Source organism: Haliaeetus albicilla, chromosome 1 (genome assembly GCF_947461875.1).
Source record: "Haliaeetus albicilla chromosome 1, bHalAlb1.1, whole genome shotgun sequence".
Lineage (NCBI taxonomy): Eukaryota > Metazoa > Chordata > Aves > Accipitriformes > Accipitridae > Haliaeetus > Haliaeetus albicilla.
The window spans coordinates 39722588-39743987 of NC_091483.1; the positions used below are offsets into that span (position 1 = coordinate 39722588).

Consider the following 21400-nt stretch of genomic DNA (forward strand, 5'->3'; position numbering starts at 1 on the left):
CTAGAGAAAAAATAGAATTGCTGTTATCTGTGGGGAACTCTTCATAAAGCAGTACAATCTACAGTCATGTTTGATTCTGAATTTACAATCTTTAGATGACAGTCAAATTTCTAATTAAGTATGCCAATAAAAAAAAAATTCTTACCTGCAAATGCTAATGAAACAGTACTCATAATTAATCCCACAGATATGCACTCATATTTAAATAAAATGTAATTGCCCAGTCCTTTAAAACGAAACCACTTTAAGGGAATAGGTTGTTCAACAGCATAGTTAAGGTAGCTTTCAATCCTATCCAATTGTGCTCAAAATCTTATCCAAGTGTTTTTAAATACCATTTGGAATCACAGCTAGAAACGTGCATGCTAGTTGCATGCTTGATTATTACTCTTCCCTTCCTAGGCTCAGGCTGATGACAAATACCCCTAATGCCTTCTCTCAGCCCTTTTCCAGCCTTCTCATTTTTTTCAAAGGTTCTTCTGTGCAGCACGATCCAGTGCTGAATACAGGGTGTTGATGAACATTTAAATTTAGAAAATAAGAGCTGTTTAATCTTCACCAAACTCAAATATGTCTTAGGAGTATATTTTGTTATCTATAGTACATTTTATATTTTAGCAGCTTTAGGTACAAACTGGCTTCAAACGTACCCTTGGGGAATTGCCACATATAAAACCTGTGGTGCTGTAACCCCTATTACCGTTCCCCTACCTCCACCACCTAATCCTAGCGTTTCTGTGCTCATATGACTCTGTCTTAACAAACAAGGCATTAAGAACTGCTTCCCTTTTATGCCCTTTCTTCCACTCCCTCTCCATACTTAAAAAAGCAACTAGTTAGAGTTACAGAAACAAAGAAGAAAAGAAAAACAGAACAAAACCAAAACCAACCCCTTTGAATTCTGTGCATCGGTTCTGAACAGGATCAATTTCTCTGGCATCACAAACGCAATTGTCCACTGCCGTTCTGAGTGAATAAATGTCAGTAACTCTTGTTCCAGTGGTTGGGCAGACAAACTTTAATGAGGAGAGTTCAACAGTTCTCAAAACCACCACTCCACTGCTATTAGGGATAAAGGCAAATCCACTGGGAGTAGCAGGTATTAAATTGAGATTAGGTTCTAAATGTAGATGAAAAAGGTGGAGATAAAAGAATGAAAAAACAGTGACCAACACAGTTAAGCTCAATGGATAGAGGACCATGCGAGGGGTCAAACATTCTACAAGCATTTTTTATTTTAAATAACAGTTATGTCTTTTAAACTTCTTTAAATAACAAATAAAACCATAATATTTTAGAAGATGATCCCCTGCAAATACTACTATTCACTTATAATCTTTCATTCATTATATAGTTATGAAAAGTATTTTTTAAAAAATCCTTCCTATTTTGGTTTTGATTTGTTCTACATGTTTGACAGTGTCTGAGCTGGTGAAAAAATAATCTTTTCTATACTGTACAAAATGAAAAATTCAAAATTATAATATATAATTACAATATAACACAATTATAACTTTGGAATGCAAAACTGAAATTATTAAATACTTAAAGAAAATTCAGGAAAAAAAAACAGTTTTATTTCTGTTTGGAATAAATAGTTTCAGCCTTCCTATTTCACTTAATTGAAGAAAACTGAAATGTTTAGTTCTATCATAGGTTGATGCTTAAATGAGGAGATACTTGTGTGTGGAATGGTGCGTGAAAGATGTGACGTGAGTGCTTCTAGCATGTATTTCCTTTCATGGATCTGGTTCCCTGTCTATATTAATTCTCTGTATCCTGGTAAATCCAGACTTGCCATTACTAGTAACAGGTCACAGGCTTTGCCTTAAACAAACAGCACAGGCCTCTGGACTGGGGCTGTCACACTCACTTTGCCTGGGGTTGACTTGGCTTGTGTGAAGAGCTTGGTTTCAGCTTGGGGTCAGCTTGTTTAGCTATAAGAGCAGTAGCCGAATGACCAGGTGGCTATCATTTAATTTGTTTTGGTTTTGCTTAGCTTAGTATACTTTTATAGCATTATGTAATTTTTATTAATGCTATGGACGTAGGTCAGAATGACTGAATTAAAACTCTCTTGAAACCAAATGCAACAGAACTAGAGTTAATCCTCAAATTTATTTCGAGAGTATTTGTTTTGCCTTAATTTCAGAGACTAATGGTATGTCACATTCCTTTGGCCTGCTGGGCACACAACATACAATGAACTAGTACCTTTTTTTTAGGTTTCATTTTTAAATAATGTAATGAATATGTAGACAGTTTGTTAAAAAACGCTACATAGTAGAATGAATCTTGCTCTAGAAATCATCTTGCAAGATATGCCTATAGTTTTAAATAGGGTCTTCTCCACTGTTGTATTGCAACAAAGAAACCTGAATAATTCCTAACTTTATGTAAATTAATGTTTCCATTATCATTCATATTAAGGCAATGCTTAACATACCATATGGAAATGATCTTCATTATTCAAAAGTCCATTAAAAATACACATCAAAAAGCTATCCTTGTCTGGAGTTTTACAACTATGCAAAATAGTCCCTCAGAGGCACATTGAAGTCTTATTTGGAAGAACAATGTTATGTTTCCATTAACACATGCTTTCAGTGTTTGCAAACAGCATGCTAATGTTTTAAACATGTCTTTAACCTCTTGGATTGCTACAGATCCTACATGCTTCCATAAATATTTCCAAACCTATGCATATAATCAAGATCTACATGTAAAACATCTATTCATAAAATGGTAGATAATGCATGGGTACATTTCTATAGATGCTATGTAATTATGTTTTGGTAAGTCAGACTTATATCACAACATTTAATAAAGAAATAAAGGTATTTCCAAGTGTTTTGTTAGTACAGATGAATTAATGTCACTGCCACAAAGTCCTAACATCTCCATTCTCTCCCTCTCCCCCCTTACTTCTTGGCTGTACTCTCACTTCTTTTGCATGAGTTATGGTCTGACCGTTCACTTACTCAAATTCAGGTCACCCAACTGGCAGAAAATGCACAGGATTGGGGGTGGGATGTGGAGGGTGAATATTTTTCTGATGATCTCCTGATCTCCTAAGTGACTCAGAGGAGAGACTGGGAGTGTCAGGACACTGCAAGAAAGGCAGTCAGATAATGTCAGGAAGCAGGACCAAGTTTTTTTTAGGAGCAGTAAGCCATTCATTTAGCTAAGCAGTATCACAAAATCATACTTTCTGAAAGACTTTCAGGGAAATAAAAATAGAATTCAATAGGCAAAACTAGGAAAGTTTCAGGCAGTCTTTCTTGATGATTAATTTCATGTTTATTCTTATTGCCTTCCATGCAGCCATTTTTTTCCTAATACCCATTCCTTACTTTTTAGTTTTAAACTCTCTAAGTAGTTTTGGATCTTTTTTCCTTTGACATCATCTAAAGTGGCTGAGAGCTGTCAGTTGTCCAAAGATAAAATACAAGAAGACTAAAGCAGCAGGCTGTAATGACTCAAAATGAAGATACATTAATGGACTAGCCAATGCATAATCAAACTATAATTATAGGAAATGCTGAGCACAAACTTTATCTACTATGCTGCCAGGTTGCTGAATGTGGAGCAACAGCTATTGAAACCAAAGTCAGATTTCAAGATTCAGTCTTAGATATGAGGTAGATTAAGAGTAAAAGTCACCAGTTCTGATCTGGATATAACAAAATGTATGGATGTATCTTATACTGCATGTAACATATATAAAAGCTCTCAACATCTATCTTCTTTTTGCTAGTCACTACCATGTTGACCCATACCCCAGTGGTTTGGTCAAGATGTTCGTATGTACTGTACACATTTATCCCCAGTCACCTTTGGCATTCAAGGGAACAAATGTCTGGCAAAACTACACAACAAATCTATCTCTCTCTCCAAGTCCTGTGAAGACATAAGGCACCTAGTACAAGTGGTACATTTATTGATGGGTTTGTCAGAAATGGTCTTATCGGCACACATAAATACAGGGTGTGGGGAAGTGTAGCTTTTTTGGTTCTATTGATTACATCCTGACCACACTACTTCCCACTTGTGCGCAACACAGACTTATCAATGTATGTTGGCATTAAGAAAGATTATTTAGTAATTCTCCATTACCAAAATCCCTCAGAAATCTGGACACTAATGGATCTCATTGATTTCTGCTAAGAAGTTGTCTACTATAACATGACTGTAAAATTGTACTCATTGTTTAAGTTCAGCATCAGGATGTATAAAGAATTAAGAATAAAAAAAATACCATTTTAGAAAAACAAAGCAAGAGAGAGAAAACTGAAAGAAGAATAGGGTTATCTTTGTACTTACGAAAAGCTCTATAGAATTCTTCCAGAGCTAGGTGCTTGTCACTGTTATAATCATCATATTTCAGCAAATCGAACAGAGAGCAGTCAGACAGATCCTTGCCAAGCTCATCCTGTTTTATTACCTGACAAGAAAATTATAACCATGAAATTACATTTGAGCTCTTAGAGTTCTCTGGTATAATTAATTGTTTCTAATAATCATTTAATAGATCATTTTAAGGTTGCTGTGGGGCAATGAACTGCAACTGTGTAAAGTCAGGGATTTCCAGTTACTTTATAATTATTTATTGCAGTTTTAGAAGTTAATACCTTTAGGACAGACTCACCGAGATTACACAAAAGTTTTGAGAATATATAGGGAATATATATAATGGGGATAGACAGAAGCACTATAAAGACACTGTGAATGTTAAAGCTGATTATACTTTACATGTATAGGAATGGTGATTAAGAAACATTCAAATATACTTTAGATAATAATTTCCCAAGTACACATGACGTAATGCCTTTTTTCTCTCAGTCTAATTCCTAACCACAAAAAACAAATTCAGACATTTTCAAAAATACCTAAAATAAACTCCTATTACCCTCCTAATTGTATCAACTTCTTACAGGCTTTTGACAAGCCTATTATCTTCCCAAAGACCTGTTATAAAAGTAGCTGACCTGAAAAGGCTTCTGTCTCAATGGGGGTACATACGCTTTTGTAAATAGATCGTAACTAATAGCTATTAGATTTTTAACTCCAATGAACTTCTCCCAGAGAAATGTTCTTTAATTTGTGCACCATTTTGGTTTAAAGTCCGTATACGTTGTAGACATCTACCTTGATTCCATCCAAGGAATTTTTAAGAGGTTGAAAACCACAAGCATTCAGAATTCTCATTTTGCAAGGTGCATGTATTAAAAACACTATCACATAACTGAAAGAACCAAACCTAATGCAACCCCATGTTGCAATGTTGCACAGTTTAAAGTTTTGTACCAGACACAGAAAAAATGAATATAACTATAGTTAATTCCTTTGTAAAAATAATTACTCTTCCTACCCTCTACCTGTCTCCCAAAATAACTGCAAAACCATTACATTTGTATTATCATACAATAGCTTCTGCAAAACAGAGGATACAAAGGCTTTTGTGTTTCAGTTGCTCCGCAAAGGAATCAGCAGGAATTGAAAGGAATGCATTCAGTTATTTGTGTAAATACAAAATATCTAAACAAATAATAGAGAATAAAAGGAGCATTAGAGCAAAGAGAAAGGACACAAACATTTTACCCTACCAGAAGTTATCTTCTATATATTAATATAAAAGCATTATAAAAGATAATAACCTTGTCAGTACATTAGAAAATATGAAAACCATTCACAAAGAAAAATCACCACAAAACCAGCTTTAGCTATTATTAATTAAAGATACATACTACGCTACCTGAATATTAGTGCTAGCTACTTCTCATACTTTAAAAGACTGTTTATTAAGTTTACATTAAACTGAATTAAGAAAAAATGAAACTGTGGAGATCTTACGGCTGGTACATAAAGGACAAAAATGTAACCTGGGAAAAAATGAATAACTCTAAGCCCATTGTATTTATACAAGTAGTACTAAAGATATAATGGTGCGTATTGAAAACTTCAGTCTAGAAGAAATCTCTGAGATTTCAAGGCCATGAAATGTGCTGAAAATCACAGTTGGTTCATGAAAAAGAAACACTTAGGGTGAGAGGCATTGTTCCTTTGCTTGTTTTTCATAAAAGTTGGTCTGAAATAGTTTAAAACACTTGTTCCTGCTAGCTTCAATTGTACAAAAAAGAATTAAACTTTACACCTAAGGTGGTGCAATAAAACCTTTGTTAAAGCCCACCAACACATGCCACTATAGTACCACATTTTTAATTGCATATTAGTGTTCTCAGCCTCAATCCTTTGAGTTGAAATCTGTCTTATGATGCTTTTCATTTATAATTTGTCAATTTTGTTAAAAATAATAATAATTAAAAAAAAAAAAAAGCTGGAAAGATTGAAATATTTCCAAGAATGATGCTATGGATATGATTTATCTTCCTGTCAATTATTTAATTTTTATCTTCAGTAAACCCATAATTTTGATTACAATGTTTGTTTATATATAGACATCTTTATGCTGGCGATATACTTTAGGGTTCTTTGGAAAATTCACTCATTTTTTATAAACCCTCCAAAAATGTCCATAAGGACAGATTTTAGAAGGTACAGAAGTGTTTTCGTATCATGATTAATCTTAATTATCTGTGATTTGCTACTAAAAGAGCTGTTCTAATTTTTACCTAATAGGAATTCTCCTGTGCCGGATCTAGCCATCTCCCGACTCTGCAATGTGATCTGTGGATCAGATCAACCCTCTGATCAAAAGTAAAGTTAATCTTTGTGGAAATTTTGTTTGTTTGGTTGTTTTTTTCTCTTGAAGGGGTGGGAGATTAATATTCTATCACAAGAGGTATGACTCAGAACAGGTATTAGGGTGTTGGAATTTGGCTTTTGAAAAATTACCTGTTTCTGTAGCAGCCTGCAGTCAGATCAGATTGACTGCGATATTAAATTATAACCTATATGAGATTCTAGCAAAGCAAAGCTGACTACTTACCAAGACATTAGCCAACGGAGAAGTTGTTTAGCAACTCATGTTAGCATCAAACATTTTAAAATCATCATGATCAAACTGCCTGTTCACAAGGGTCCCTAACTCACCGGCTGAGGAGACCTTTTTCTTATTGACATTACCTTTTAACAGATCTTGACATATCAGTGAAATTCCATAAGTGGGCATATAATGACACAGTGCAAATATTCAAACAGGGCAAGAAAAAAATGTCAGTATTGGTTCAAGAAATAAACAGTGAAATTCACAAATAAAGACTGTGAATATTTTTTGTGTTTCTAAATGCTGTCACAACATCACATTTTAACACCATCTTCTAGGAAATACAGCCTGTCAGACAACCCTGGTTTTAATTTTCTTTTACTTATGTAAGGGATTTAATTTACAAAGGCAGCTTGCTAAACTTAATAGCTTCTTGTAGGTATTTTTAATTTCACATCCCACATCATTACAAGAGAAAAATAATACTATGCAGTATCAATAAGGCATATACTGTGCAAATAGTAATGTCAGTAATTACAAAACCTAAAAAATAGATATCAGTAAGGAATCATCAATGGCTGAAAAAATTCAGTGGGATTTTGAAAGTCTTGGTCTCATCCCAATCCTTTTCGATAATTTAAAAATAAATATAAAAAGAAAATTGGCAGATGGTATATAATGTTGAGGTGAATAATAATGAGGAGGACAGGGCAGCATATGGAATGAAATGGATGACATAGTTACATGTTTTCAGGAAAAGGATCTGTGTTTTCATAGAGCCAAATATAAGGTCATTCATCTAGAAATAAGAACCTAGACCATACCTTAATGAGGATAAATGGGCCCTGGAAAGCAATTTATCTGAAAAAGAAGCAGGATTTGCTGTGGCTAAGGAAGTCTCAAATTCCAGGATCATTCTGTAGCCTAACCAAGCAGTATTTCTTTTTGAAGTGTAACAAGGTAACTCAGGGTAGAAAGGCAATGGTGGGACTGATACTGAAACACAACATTCAGTTTTGACTTGCGCATGTTAAAATTTAATGTTGAGAAGCTAGAAGGGAACTTCTCAAGTTAGAAAGGATCCATAAAAGTAATGAGAAGCCTGCTGAAAACACTTTACAATAAGAGGGATGAAAAAAATCAATCTTTATAGATTTTGGGGGTTTGGCTTTGGGTTTTTTTTGGTGGTTTTCTTTTGGGGGGGGGTGTCAGTTAAAAGGATACTAAGAATTGACCATATCACATTCAATAGGTACTTTCACAGAGGAAAAAAATAAATATGGACACTTCAATTTGGCAAACAAAAGTTAATAGGACAGGAAATATGAATAACACCTCTGAAACCAAAAACGAAAAGCTACAGGAACACTTAACCTTGAATCCTGGGATGTTCTCCTTGACGTTTTCAAATCAAAGCTGCACACTTCCTTGTAGAGCTTTTTTGCTTCAGCCAAAAGCAAGACATTAAGGTTTTTAATTAAAAGTGTAGGATAAATAGAATAAAATTCCATGTCTATGATACACAAGTTAGATTAGATGATGGTGTATCATAGATGATCTAACAGCATGCTTTAAGTAAGTTTTAAATTCTATTAATCTCTGTCCATGGAGGAGAGAAGAGTAAAATTCAAGGAAACTGATTCTTGAGCCAGTTCTTTAAACCCAGCTGGTCTACTCCTTGGTTAAACTAAACAGACAGTAATTAATTAGGGAGGCAGGATAGAAACAGGCAAAGTTTTTAGTGAGTCACATGCTAGAAACAAAATTCTTACTATAAAGGTTAAAGCCCGAATAAGATAATCTGTGCAATTTTATGATTGTGCCATACAAGTCATACGTGGGATTATTTGATTGCAGACTTCTGAGTTGAAAATTTGTACCAGAGAATGTTCACGAATATTTATGCTCACAAATTTTACTGTACATTTTCATAAAGACAGTAAAGTATTACATATCGTAAACAGGTAAAAGGTGAGACATACAGCAAAACTGCTGTTCTGTTTATGGCTCATTGTGAAACCCCATAAATACTAAAAATGTAGAAACTTAACTAAATTTTCAAATGAAAAATATAGCTTTTCTAAACTATGAGCCTTATCCTTGAGAATTGAATGATCTTTGAAACATGGAGGAGGGATTTGTATTTGGAAAATATTCTATTTTTTAAAGATATAGCACACAATTATTTATTTCCCATGAAACAGCATACTGTTAGCTAAGTTCAAAAACTCCCAGGAATTTAGTCAGTACTACTCTAAATTTTAGGAGACTGGGAAAGGTAATCTGATTAAAAATGACAAACTGCATGTCAGAATAGATTGTTTCACTCATTTCCATTTAATTTGTGACAGCCACAAAGAAAAGTCTGCAGAAGTTACGAAACTAGATCACAAATAACACAACATTTCCTTTATAAGTCCACCTTACCAATAATTTTGTTAGTCGGTGTTTTTTTGCTTGCCTGTGCTTGATGGTCTCTATGTACTTCCCCAAAGAAAATGCTACAGAAATAAAACTACAAACAAAAACTTCCTTTACAGCAAACATGATGGTTCAGTTAATATGTGTTCACCTTTGCTAAAGGCAAGTATCTCTCATCACAACAGTATCACTCAGTGCTTGATCTAAAGTACATCAAACACCAAACACTGGGGGACTTGTGCTCCAAATTAATTCTGACTGCACGAGGGGGTTCAATTACCTTGTTCCACCATCTTCCACAGCAGTATAACTTTGTGGAAATTAAAAGAATTGATACTGCTGTACTAAACAAACTAATTAAGTGTATAATTCCTTCAGATTAATTTTTTTAAAAAGATAATATATAGTAACCAAGCCATTTATAGATACAGCTCTACTCATCCACAGAGAGTGTATTCTTCTGAGGTGTGGCATATTCCTGAGATTTACAGGCAAGTACACATACCTACCATATAGACAATAGTACTTAATTTCCTACTTAATTTGCTTATTTTTTAGTACATTTTATATTAGAACTTCTGAATTGATGCTTATGTAAAGATGCTATATATACATATACATGCACCCACACTTCTGTATTTATCTACAAACAAACATGGATATGTGACACTATGCAAAGGTTCATTACACTTTATGAGAAATCTGTATTTCTGATGTCACCTGTAACTGAAGCATATTAAACTGATATGTGAAAATGGCATATTTAATCTTATAGTAGTTCCCATAACTTCCACTTATCATTCCTTGAAACAATGATGAATTTAGTACAGTTTCCTCAGAGTAAGTAGTTCATTTGCTCTTTCTTAATTGTTTTTGTTTGGTTTCACTAACTGGAATTAAATGACACTGAGAACACATCAAAATAAAATGCAGAAGTAAGGAACAGGAAAATTTTTTATAAATAATATTATATATTCAGCTTGCTTTTAGACTGTGTCACTTCCCTTTCCTATAAAATTTTGCTTTCTTAGCTCACTAGCATAAGAAATAAATACAAGGAAAACAGCTTTAAGTCTAATCAAGTATAGATTATTTCACTTTCACACACAGACTGAACTTGAATTTCGCTGTTGAGCAAAATGAAGTATTCTTAGAGCTTATGTATCTTTTGCTGATGGAAACCAGAAAAGGCTTACTGTTTATAAAATGGCAATTGCACCATACAGGAATAACTGCATTCATCAGTGGAAAAACACATTTTATTTCCATGTCTCCCCATAATACTTCTGATGTTTTTTCTCTTCTATACAGCAACAACAATATAGAGTAATCAAGTAGTCTACAGTGATAGAAACACTGACATTCCATTTGTAACTTTGTATTAAATTCCAGTGTGGTTTTGCATAAGACAATAGATAAACAAGTGAGTCTGTTAACAACTGAATATTCATAGCTAACCAGAAGAATCAATTATCTTCCTTTATTTTGGATTCATTTAAATTCTTTCAAAGTGCTTTAAAAACAAACCAAAACAAACTCTTCAAGGAACCACCCCACTTTATCGGAAATCTTGCAGATATGTTGCATTTATGGTAGACCAGAGGTGATGAAAATGATGAAAATTCTGCCTATTTCATAGTCCACCCTTTTGGAAGGGTAGATACTCTTTCTGATTAGTACCTACCTCTCAAAACAGAGTGGTCTAAAAGGTTAACTTCATCAATATGTCCTTTCAAAATCCAGCCACATCTCACTTGCCAATATAGGATTTGGAAAGTAGAACATTAAGAGTTCGGCTCAGCAGTGAACTCAGAGAAGAATTCATATAGGAACAAAAATGTTCACTTAGCCTGCATGGAGCTACATAACCCCACCACTTTTCTATCTTCATTGCAGACTACCTTGTCTGACATTTACAGTGTGTAACAGAGTTATAATTATTTTTTAATTGTAATTCTGTATTAGACTACAAAGACATGAAAAAAGTTATACCCAGCTACCAGAATTGTTCAAATAAAAGAAAAAAAAAAATAGTAGCCTGCCAATTTTTAATTTATTGTTATAATACTTGAAATATTTTATTAAAATTTTCTCACTATTTGAAACAGCTTTTTTAATAAAAAGCACTATTTTTGCTTCTTCTGGAGAGGAATATTCATTTCTCTCACATCAAGATGCAAATGCAAGAACCTTATCATTTCTGATCCAAAATACATCAATAAAAATTGGACTGTTGCTGTCACCATTTCCAATCCCCAGCTGATTCATTTCAATTTTACATTAGGTAGGATGACTATATGGACACCCATGAGATAACAAAATGCAATCCAAGAGCCTGATTGCACTCATTGCACAGCAAGATTGAGGAGATGTAAAATTTAAGATGCACTAAAAACTGAAGCTCAATATTCATGTGAACATAAATTAACTTCAGGAGTCCTTGTTGTTTTCTACAGCAAATATGTTATTTTTCATATTGCCTTAATACGATTAAACTTAAAATGCAGACAGGCACTATTATTTATGACAGGTCTGTAGAGTTCAAAATTCTGGCTGTATTGTGTGAGCACAGGTGAGAAAAATTCTCCTAATCCTGAGAACACTTTCAAGAGCACAATAATGTTTCCCTGTGGTGGGTTGACCCTGGCTGGACACCAGGTGCCCACCAAAGCTGCTCTATCACTCCCCTCCTCAGCTGGAGAGTGGAGAGAAAATATAATGAAAAGCTTGTGGGTCAAGATAAAGACAAGGAGAGATCACTCACCAATTCCCATCATGGGCAAAACAGACTCAATTTGAGGAAAAATTAATTTAATTTATTACCAGTCAAATCAGAGTAGGGTAATGAGAAATAAAACCAAATCTTAAAAAACACCTTCCCCCCATACCTCCCTTCTTCCCGGGCTCAACTCCACTCCCAGTTTTCTCTATCTCCTCCCCTCACAGTGGCGCAGAGGGATGGGGAATGGGGGTTGGGGTCAGTTCATCACATACTGTCTCTGCCACTCCTTCCTCTTCAGGGGCAGGACTCATCACACTCTTCCCCTGCTCAAGCATGGGGTCCCTCCCATGGGAGACAGTCCTTCACAAACTTCTCCTTCTCCACAGGCTGCAGTTCTTCACAAACTGCTCCAGCATGGGTCCCTTCCATGGGGTGCAGACCTTCAGGCACAGACTGCTCCAGCGTGGGTCCCCCGTGGGGTCACAAGCCCTGCCAGAAAACCTGCTCCAGCGTGGGCTCCTTGCTCCACGGGGCCACAGGTCCTGCCAGAAGGCTGCTCCAGCGTGGGCTTCCCACAGGGTCACAGCCTCCTTCAGGCATCCACCTGCTCCAGTGTGGGGTCCTCCCCAGGCTGCAGGTGGATATCTGCTCCACCGTGGACCTCCATGGGCTGCAGGGGGACAGCCTGCCTAACCACGGTCTTCACCACAGGCTGCAGGGGTGCCTGGAGCATCTCCTGCCCCTCCTTCTTCACTGACCTGGGTGTCTGCAGGGCTGTTTCTCTCACATGTTCTCACTCCTCCCTTTAGATGCAGTTTCTGTTGTGCAGCAACTTTTTCCCTTTCTTAAATATGTGATCCTGGAGGTTCTACCACCATCGCTGATGGGCTCAGCCTTGGCCAGTGGTGGGCCCAACTTGGAGCCAGCTGGCATTGGCTCTGTCGGACATCAGGGAAGCTTCTAGCAGCTTCTCATAGAAGCCGCCACCCCACCCCCACCCCCTATCCCCCCAATACCAAAAGCTTGCTATGCAAACCCAATAGATGCCCATTCAGCCCTGGGGAACTTCAGAGACCTTTCTAACATTCTTCCACTACGACCCCCTTTCCCCCTCACTAATTGCATTCTCAAGAAAGCTAATGGGCCCAGCATTCTCTCAGTGGCAGGGACCTCTCGCGTTATGAATCAATACCTTCTAGATAGTGTATTCAAGATGATGTCTTTTTCTTTCTTTTCTCCTACTACACCAATTCCAATTTTTAGACATACTGATAGCTATCATATACACTAATGGCAGAAGAGAGCAAGAGTCTAATCCCACCTTGCAAAGCAATCTTGATTTATCAAGCTTTTACGATCAACAAGAACAAAAAACATTCATTGGGCTAAACCACAGGAGGATGAAAAAAAGTGTCAAGTTTTCAACAATCAGAGATAATGCTGTGAAAAACAATGCATTTCATTTGAAGATATTGCTCTGAGTCCTTTTAATTTGTTGTCTTGTTTTAAGTCTTCAGAGAGAACTGAGTCACATACTTGGTTTGTTTTCAGTAAATATGCAGGCTAAAATCTTCCTTCATCAGATGAAGGAAAAGATTGAGTTTATACAGGAGCTGTGTTCTTAACAGCAAAGCTGCACGCTATTCTGTTTCACAAAGGCGATTCAGTGTTTCCTTTTGTCATATGAAAGAGAGACAAAGGTTCTGAGCTGAAGCTTCTGCTATCAAGAAGGCTTCATGAGAAACAGTTATAGCTTCTCTTTTTTTTCTTCTCTGTTCAAACTGACGAAAGAATAATTTCTGAGGGCAACAGGTTAGTTCATTGTGTCTCTTGCAAAACACACAAAAATAAATCACACAGCACTAACAATGAACTTATTTTACATTATTCTTTAGATTGAATAATTTTATGTTTCTGCAATGAATTTTAGCAAAACCACAAAGCACCATGTTTGAGTTTTAAGGCTATTTGACCTGTCTCCATACTTGTGAAGAAGCATTACTTTATAGTTGCCATGATAAATTCATTTTTATAGAAAAAAGTATGTAGGAAGAGTATGTATAGAATGTTTGAAAACACCACAAATAAACAATGGAAATAGGAATAGTATACGTGTAGCAACTGAATAGAGAATAATCTTTTCTTTATACAAACCTGGAAATTCTGCAAAATATTTTTGATACTGATCTTCAGCAGTAGTACTTTAATCCCGCCCCGCTAATGAAAAGAGCATGATTCACTGCTAATTAGATAAAGGATTTGTAGTGGCGAAAGTGTTCAACTATTTTTCAGTAGTTACGTGAGGGCTATGGCAACAAAGTCAAGCTATTTTTAAGTAGTAAAGTAAAGAAGGATTTAAAATTCAGTTTCTTTAGACTGCCAACCAATGCACTAATCACTCTCACATTGTTTCAAGTGTTAGTGATATATATCTATAAGCATTAAATATAATTAGCATATCTATATCTGTTATGTATTCATATAGTATATTCATATAAAAAGCATTATTTGTAAAATATATACATGCACCAAATTCTCTTGAAAGCTGAATTTCTGAAAGAGTTTAAAAACCAGCAGGAAAACCCAATCTTATAAAGTACAGAAAAATAATATTTTTAAATTGTTTTGTTGTTTTTTTTTTAAACAGGTGATTTATTATTATTTGAAATTATGCCTATATTTGCATGCAGCCTCTGGTCCTGGAAATTGCCACTAAAACTTTAGAAGTTAACTGTATGGAAATGATAACTCCAGCCTAACACCTTAGGTATTATATGTTCACTTGTAAATATTTCTTAACACTGCCACACAAGTTAAAACATAGGATTCCTAGTATTAGACTCATTAACATAGCTCAGCCATGATTACATTTCTCAAACATGGACTTCTACATTATCTAGTAAATCAAAGTACATTTGCCATAATAGAGTTAATCCTTCTAGGTAGATTAAAGCTAGTGCTGTCATGCCTACCAGAGCAACAGTTATTGGTTTAGATATGTAATTAGTTGAAGCTTGCTGTTTAGAGACTGCCATGAACTTTTTTTTCGAAGATGACTTCTGTACTTCTCCAGCCCTAACTTGTGTAAAGCAATAATACTTGTTTAATATGACAAAAGTGAAATACGATTTTAATTGTTTTCAACTTCTAAAATACATCTGTACAGTTGGACTTTATGACAGCACGCTGTGGATAATAAAACAACTCATGGTCAAAGCAACCTATAGTGTTCTAACCCCTTAAGGTATATCCCACAGCATTGTATTCAAATTTCTGAATAATCACTGCAGTATTTCTGAATAATTCAGGTTTTCAAAACTCCTTTAATTAAGCTTTCCACCTCAGAGACTCACATATATTTTCTAAAGTGAAAGCATGCTAAGACTTAATATTCTTTGTGTGTAGGTCCTGACAAAGAGAACTGAATAGCTACTGTGCTAATGGAAACAAAATCTAAATCTTACCTGAGATAACTCATTAGTGTCCACAAGTCCATTGTTGTCTGAATCAAAATAATTAAACATTTGATCTACAAGAAGTTTCTTTAAAGCCATTTTCTCATCAATGGTTTTATCTTTTGATTGTGCAATGTATCTCTGATTTTGTAGATCCAATAACATGTTTTTCACTTGGGTGTATCCAGTAGGTTTGCATTTATCCCCTGAAAAGAAAATACACAACACAAGATTATTTTGAATTTGATTTCTTATTAAGAGTTTAAAAGTAAATTTTTTAAAAAATGGGAAAAGCAGAGAGTATTAACTTCTTATAACGGTACCAACCAGCTTGCTTTATGAGGTACAGAATTTGTTCTGTAGTAGTTTGATCCATACCATTTCCTTGTCTGGTCTTCAAATTAATGTCAAAAAATTATTGCACTTCTAGATACTTTCTGTAGACAAAATTTTCTGCGTATGGAAACTAAGGAAAGTTTTAACAGTTTCCAACCCTGTACTTCTTTAATTTATATCATTCTAGAAAATCTGAAGATTTTTTAAAATGTTACCTTTGGTAAAGCATTTTGTATTAACTTTCATAATGTGAATACTGCAATGTAACACATGCAGCAAAATCTGCAAATATAATAGAAAATGATACATTATAAAGAATATAAAGAATATATTTCATAATATTTGACTTCAGAAAGTAGAAATTACACCTGAGTGCTCATAAGCTAGCTCTACCTTTTCAGTTACTGGACAGACCAAATTTATTTGAACAAGAGAAGGTGGGATTGCCAGAGGAAAAGAAAGGATTTCTTTGACAAGATCTAGTTTATTTAATTTTAAAGTCTTCTATAAAGAGGAAATTGCTACAGCAACTGTCCTATGTATAGTGATTACAGTCACTACTTATTCTAAACCAAGGTACAATGTAGTGTATGTCTGGTATTCTTTTCTATCTGTTGCTGTATAGTTTAAATTGAACAGAGAAACAGTTTAGAAGTTTTTGGTTTTATTAAGATAACCTTAGTATTTCAAATGTTTTTTGATGACTTATGTCAATGTGGACTAGCAAAATACCATGTATCTGTTACAAATTTGTATTTACAGTTAGCTACTACTTAAATTCAAGTAGTGAATTCAAGGCTAGAGCAATACGCTGATTAGCAAAGAAAGCTATGTTCCATTCTTCTTTTTAGATGCTATGATGAAGATACAGTTATTAATGAGGAACAATTATTTACCTCACAGAAACTGCTTAGGAAGTTGCTTTGTTTTGCAAGTGGATCCAATTTAAGAAATGTCTAATTTACATGTATGACACTGGAGTTTATTTTGGTGTATTTAATGGTATATGCATTATTTTGTGACTGTACTACTATGTACATCTCCATCACCATTTCCTAAGGCAGAGAGAGAAAAAACTTCCTAAATGCTTCTCACTATCCTAGCAAGACTCAGATCTAGAAGAGAAGGACTTCTACGATAGAAGTTAAAATGTGGAAGTAAACAAAATATTTTTAGAACTCAAAACCACTCTAGCATTTTTCATTTTTTTTTCTTCTAAAAGCCACTGCCTGTTATGTAGCTATCTGAAAATCCCAACTGAAGTAACAGAAATAAACAAAACCAAGTTGTATTTAACTGGCAGCCTAAGCTACATGTAGTATTTGCATATTTGTGCTCACCTGCCAGAGGCATGGAGATTGAGGACATAAAATTTGTAAGAGTTGAGTTCTATGTGACTGTTTTTTCAGGGGTCTAATGGAAACATGTTTATTCCTTAGCCATTCTGGAGCTGCAGTGAGCAAAGCTTTGCATCTGAATGGATGCAGGCTCCAGGTGGTGGTGAAGGAAGAGAGGACTTAACTTCAATATACTCTAATTCACTTGGGTGAACCCCAAAAGACTGGGCCAGGAAAACAAGTATCATCTTTGTCTCCCCTACACAACTCTTCTGGCTGTGATATCCTCGGAGGGAGACAGTTTGGTTTTACTCTGGTGCAGCTGAAGTCTAACACCATTTTACATTTACTCCTGGTGCGAGGGGAAAGACAAATCCTATTTCTTAGATACTGTGCTGCTCAGACCTAGTTATGTCCAGATTTTATCATCTGTAAATTATTTTTAATCAAACAGTTCTCCTTCTGCAATTCTAAAACTGCAAAGAGATATTTCTACCTTAGAAGTATGCAACACAAGTAAAGCAGTTTATTTCTTAATAATATCTGTTAAATCCTGGATTTGTCACAGTATTTTTGATGAGTCGCTACATGTCTGAGTTAGAAAAAGAAAATGGAAAATTAACAAAAAAGTCACACTGACAATTGTTTTTTTTTCCTTGAGGCACATGACAATGTCTCTCACTTTAATGATTGATCAAGAATTCAATATAGGTTCTCACCTCTACAAAGACAATAATGATGCTAATGTTCATTAGAATATTAAAGATTATTTATTAAATATGGACAACATTTGCATGGGTTGCACAAAGATTTCCACGAGAGATTATACAAAGTAATGTAAATTTAAAGAAAAAAAAAATTATGATCATGAAAAGCATTGTAATAATTAGTTCCATAAACAGAGTTTATGGAAAAAAGTTTTAAAGCAAGTTCAATCACAGTCCAATAAAGACATTTTAATGCACTTTAGATTTAAAGCTTAAGGAATGATGAACTAATGTATTCTCTCACAATACCTATTCAGAGAGAAAAGAAAGAACTACAGCATTTCTTTTTTGTACACTTTCCATTGCATAGCACAAACTTCTGAAACTAGCATAACAGTCATATAAGAGTACTTATATGTTACATGTTTATAAACTATTTTTACATTTTTCCAGAAGGGAAAAATATTTGTACCATTCTTTTTAATATGCAACAGTAAATGCTGCCTAATACAACGTTATCAGAGAGACTGCTCTCGCCACAAGTTTGACTACTTCTTCTTGTAGAAAAACTTCATTCATAATTAAGAATAGAAGGCTGTTAAACTTTTAGTCACACTGTCTGCCTAGTACAGCTACCACAACATCAGTGTCAACAAAATATCTTAAATTACGTTGCATTAGTGTATATACAGTTTATATTACCCCATCAACAAAAGAATAATTTCCTGAAAACAGGTTGCTAAAATGTTATAGGTGTTCTACACTAAGATAACTTTTCATTTTTATTTTTCCTGTTCCTATGATGTCCTTTAGAAATATTTTTAACCTGAAAAGTAGTTCAAACTTATATGTTGTATTAATTACTAACAGAAAATATTAATCTCTTTAATATTAATGAAAATAGAATTAAGGAAAGAAGATGTTAATTATCTAAAAAGAAGCTTTTTTATAGATACTGAAACATTAATCACAATGGCAGTTTGTTGAAAACCAGCTGCGAATAAGGTGAATACAGTTCACAAAATAATTTCATGTCTCTACAACCCATCTTCAGCACATGATCATTTTATACTCAATAATGGTGTTAAAGCCTATCCTCTTTATGGGGTTGTTTTTACCATGTCTGTAAGATAATAGCTGTAATTTGCTCTCAGTGTGTATCTGCTCACTCTACAGATCAACCTGACTGATTATAGTCCCAGCCATGATGGTCCATCGGCTTCTAGTGTATGGTTTTTATGTTTGCTAGAGCCCAGTGTGATTCTTTCAGTGCTTCACTAACTTGTTTGAAAGCTAGTCCTCATGATGAAAATACTGTTAACACCTTGCAGAAAAATCTCTGTTGGCCATCATTTATGGTTTAAAAGAGATGCTATTTCATTTCTCACTTATCTAAATAGGTTAGTCTGATCCATATAAAAGACATCTTTATCAATAGTAGCTTCATACTCCCTGCAACCACACTTTGCCACAGTTCTCTATAATATGAAACTAATACTCCCCTATCCCTTTATCTGAAAAGGATGTCAAGGTCACTGCACATGAGCACATGATTTGCATATAAGGGTGGGGAGAATAATACTCAGGTGTTGAAGCGCATTGGTAGTACTCTGCAGTATCTTAAAATGATGTTACAAAAAAAAAAAAAACCAAAATATTACAAAGAAATGCTTTGGTTTCTGTTGCCCTAGATTTTGGTTTTTTTTTGGTATTGTTTATGACATATCATAGTAAGTAATGCAAAAATAAGCTGAGCTATTTTTTCTTATGACACAGTGCAAAATATATCCATTTGATAAATCTTGGGAGGAGCACAGATGTTCAGGGGTCTGGGTATACAGGGTACACGCTACACACATTGAATGGTTAGTTACCTTTCCTGTTCCTCTACCTTATCATACTCATTAAGAATATCAAACTTCAATGTTTCTGAGAAAAGCTAGGTGATATGCTTAGCTGTTATAACAAAAAATAAGCATGTAAGTAAAAGTAGCTATCACTTGCAAACACTAGTTAAGAAATTGGTGAGAAGAAAGTTTTGTTGTTTTTTTTTTTTTTTCAATTGCAGCAAATAAAAAAAAGAGGACAGAGAGAAAAGTATTGTCTGCTACTTATCGGACATATACTTACATAAGTGCAGGTAACAAACTCTTCAAAAAGAGCCTGAACACTGTATAGCAATTCTACCCCAAAATCTACATGCATTTTTCTTTTCTATTACCACTTTAGTTTAGTTTTCATTATGTTTGGCAAAATAATCTGTTGTAATAGAATTATTATATTTTGGTCTAATACCCACATTTTAAATCTTACTATGCACTCTAACAATAGATTTTAGGCTGGTGACAGATGAACCTTCAGTTTATGATTGAAGTTAATCCCATTTGTGGTAAAACAGGTTTACACAGCTATACTACATTAAAACATTTTCATTTTATACATAATTCAAAGTAGTCTTTACACCAAAGACTCCATGGACTTGAACGTAAGGACAAAAATAATTGATGGATGCAACAGACAGATAAGGGGATCTCAAGGAAACAATGAGACACTGCTAGTCAACACAATGCACAGTTTCATTAACAAATCACCGTCTCATCTCACTGTCATGACTGCCTTTTACTGTAAAATTCGAGGAAATGTGAAGCAGATGTTTAAATTACAAGAATGATGCTCTGTTTCCAGGAGTCGTCCCCCAGACTGGAGTAGCAGCACAGAGAAAAACTTAGAGTTTCTTTATTTATGTCCCAATTTAGTAAGCATTACTTGTGAAATAGTTGTCTCAATGACACACAAATGGTAAATGGGGATTAAGTATGACAACCTTTATAGCGAGGAAAAGTAATTTATGCTTAACGTAATTGAGAAAGACAAACTACTGGGAATATACTACAATTACATTACTTCTGAAAAGACCTACTAAATTCTATATAATTATCTACATACATGAAAGAGTAACCTCCACATTGTGCATAATTTATTAAATTAATTCAGTTTTCTAGTACTTTTTTTTTAATTTGTGAATTAGGCTTCCTACACAAATAAATAGTTAGTTTTATAGTTATAAATAGTTAATTTCTGAAAAATTACTAGAAAACAGTAACAGCAAATTTTGTGCTTTCTTGGTTTTTTTGTTTGATTCATTCATGGAAAGGACCAATTCTACTACACAGCAGATGTTATTAAAAAAAAACAAAACAAACAAAAATCTCTGCTATGATTTATTTTACAAGTCTTATGACATCGTCTGTGCAAACCTAGAAGGTATGCAGAAACTTGGAAGTGACAAAACAAACACACTGGAATCAAAGTGCAATTCTCCGGTCCTGTATCTTGTAACTCCTTAAGTAGTGATAGTCCTAGGGTTTACTTAATTCAAACTCAATAATAGTAGAAAAGTGAAAACACTTGGCTGTTTCCTTCCATTCAGTACAACAGTTTTGCAACTGTATCTCCATTACCTAGGAAACAGCTGA

General features: G+C 34.5%; 1 protein-coding gene across 3 annotated transcripts in view; it reads right to left on the minus strand.

Annotated features, from left to right (window-relative positions):
• Nucleotides 1-21400, minus strand: part of FSTL5 (follistatin like 5) — a 335608-nt gene that overhangs the window by 140986 nt on the left and 173222 nt on the right. For all 3 annotated transcript variants that reach the window (XM_069786239.1, XM_069786231.1, XM_069786221.1), the window contains 2 exons: nucleotides 15554-15750; nucleotides 4324-4444 (listed from right to left, as the gene is read on the minus strand). In XM_069786239.1, the coding sequence (XP_069642340.1) occupies nucleotides 4324-4444; nucleotides 15554-15750 (318 nt within the window). The remainder of the gene's footprint in view (nucleotides 1-4323; nucleotides 4445-15553; nucleotides 15751-21400) is intronic.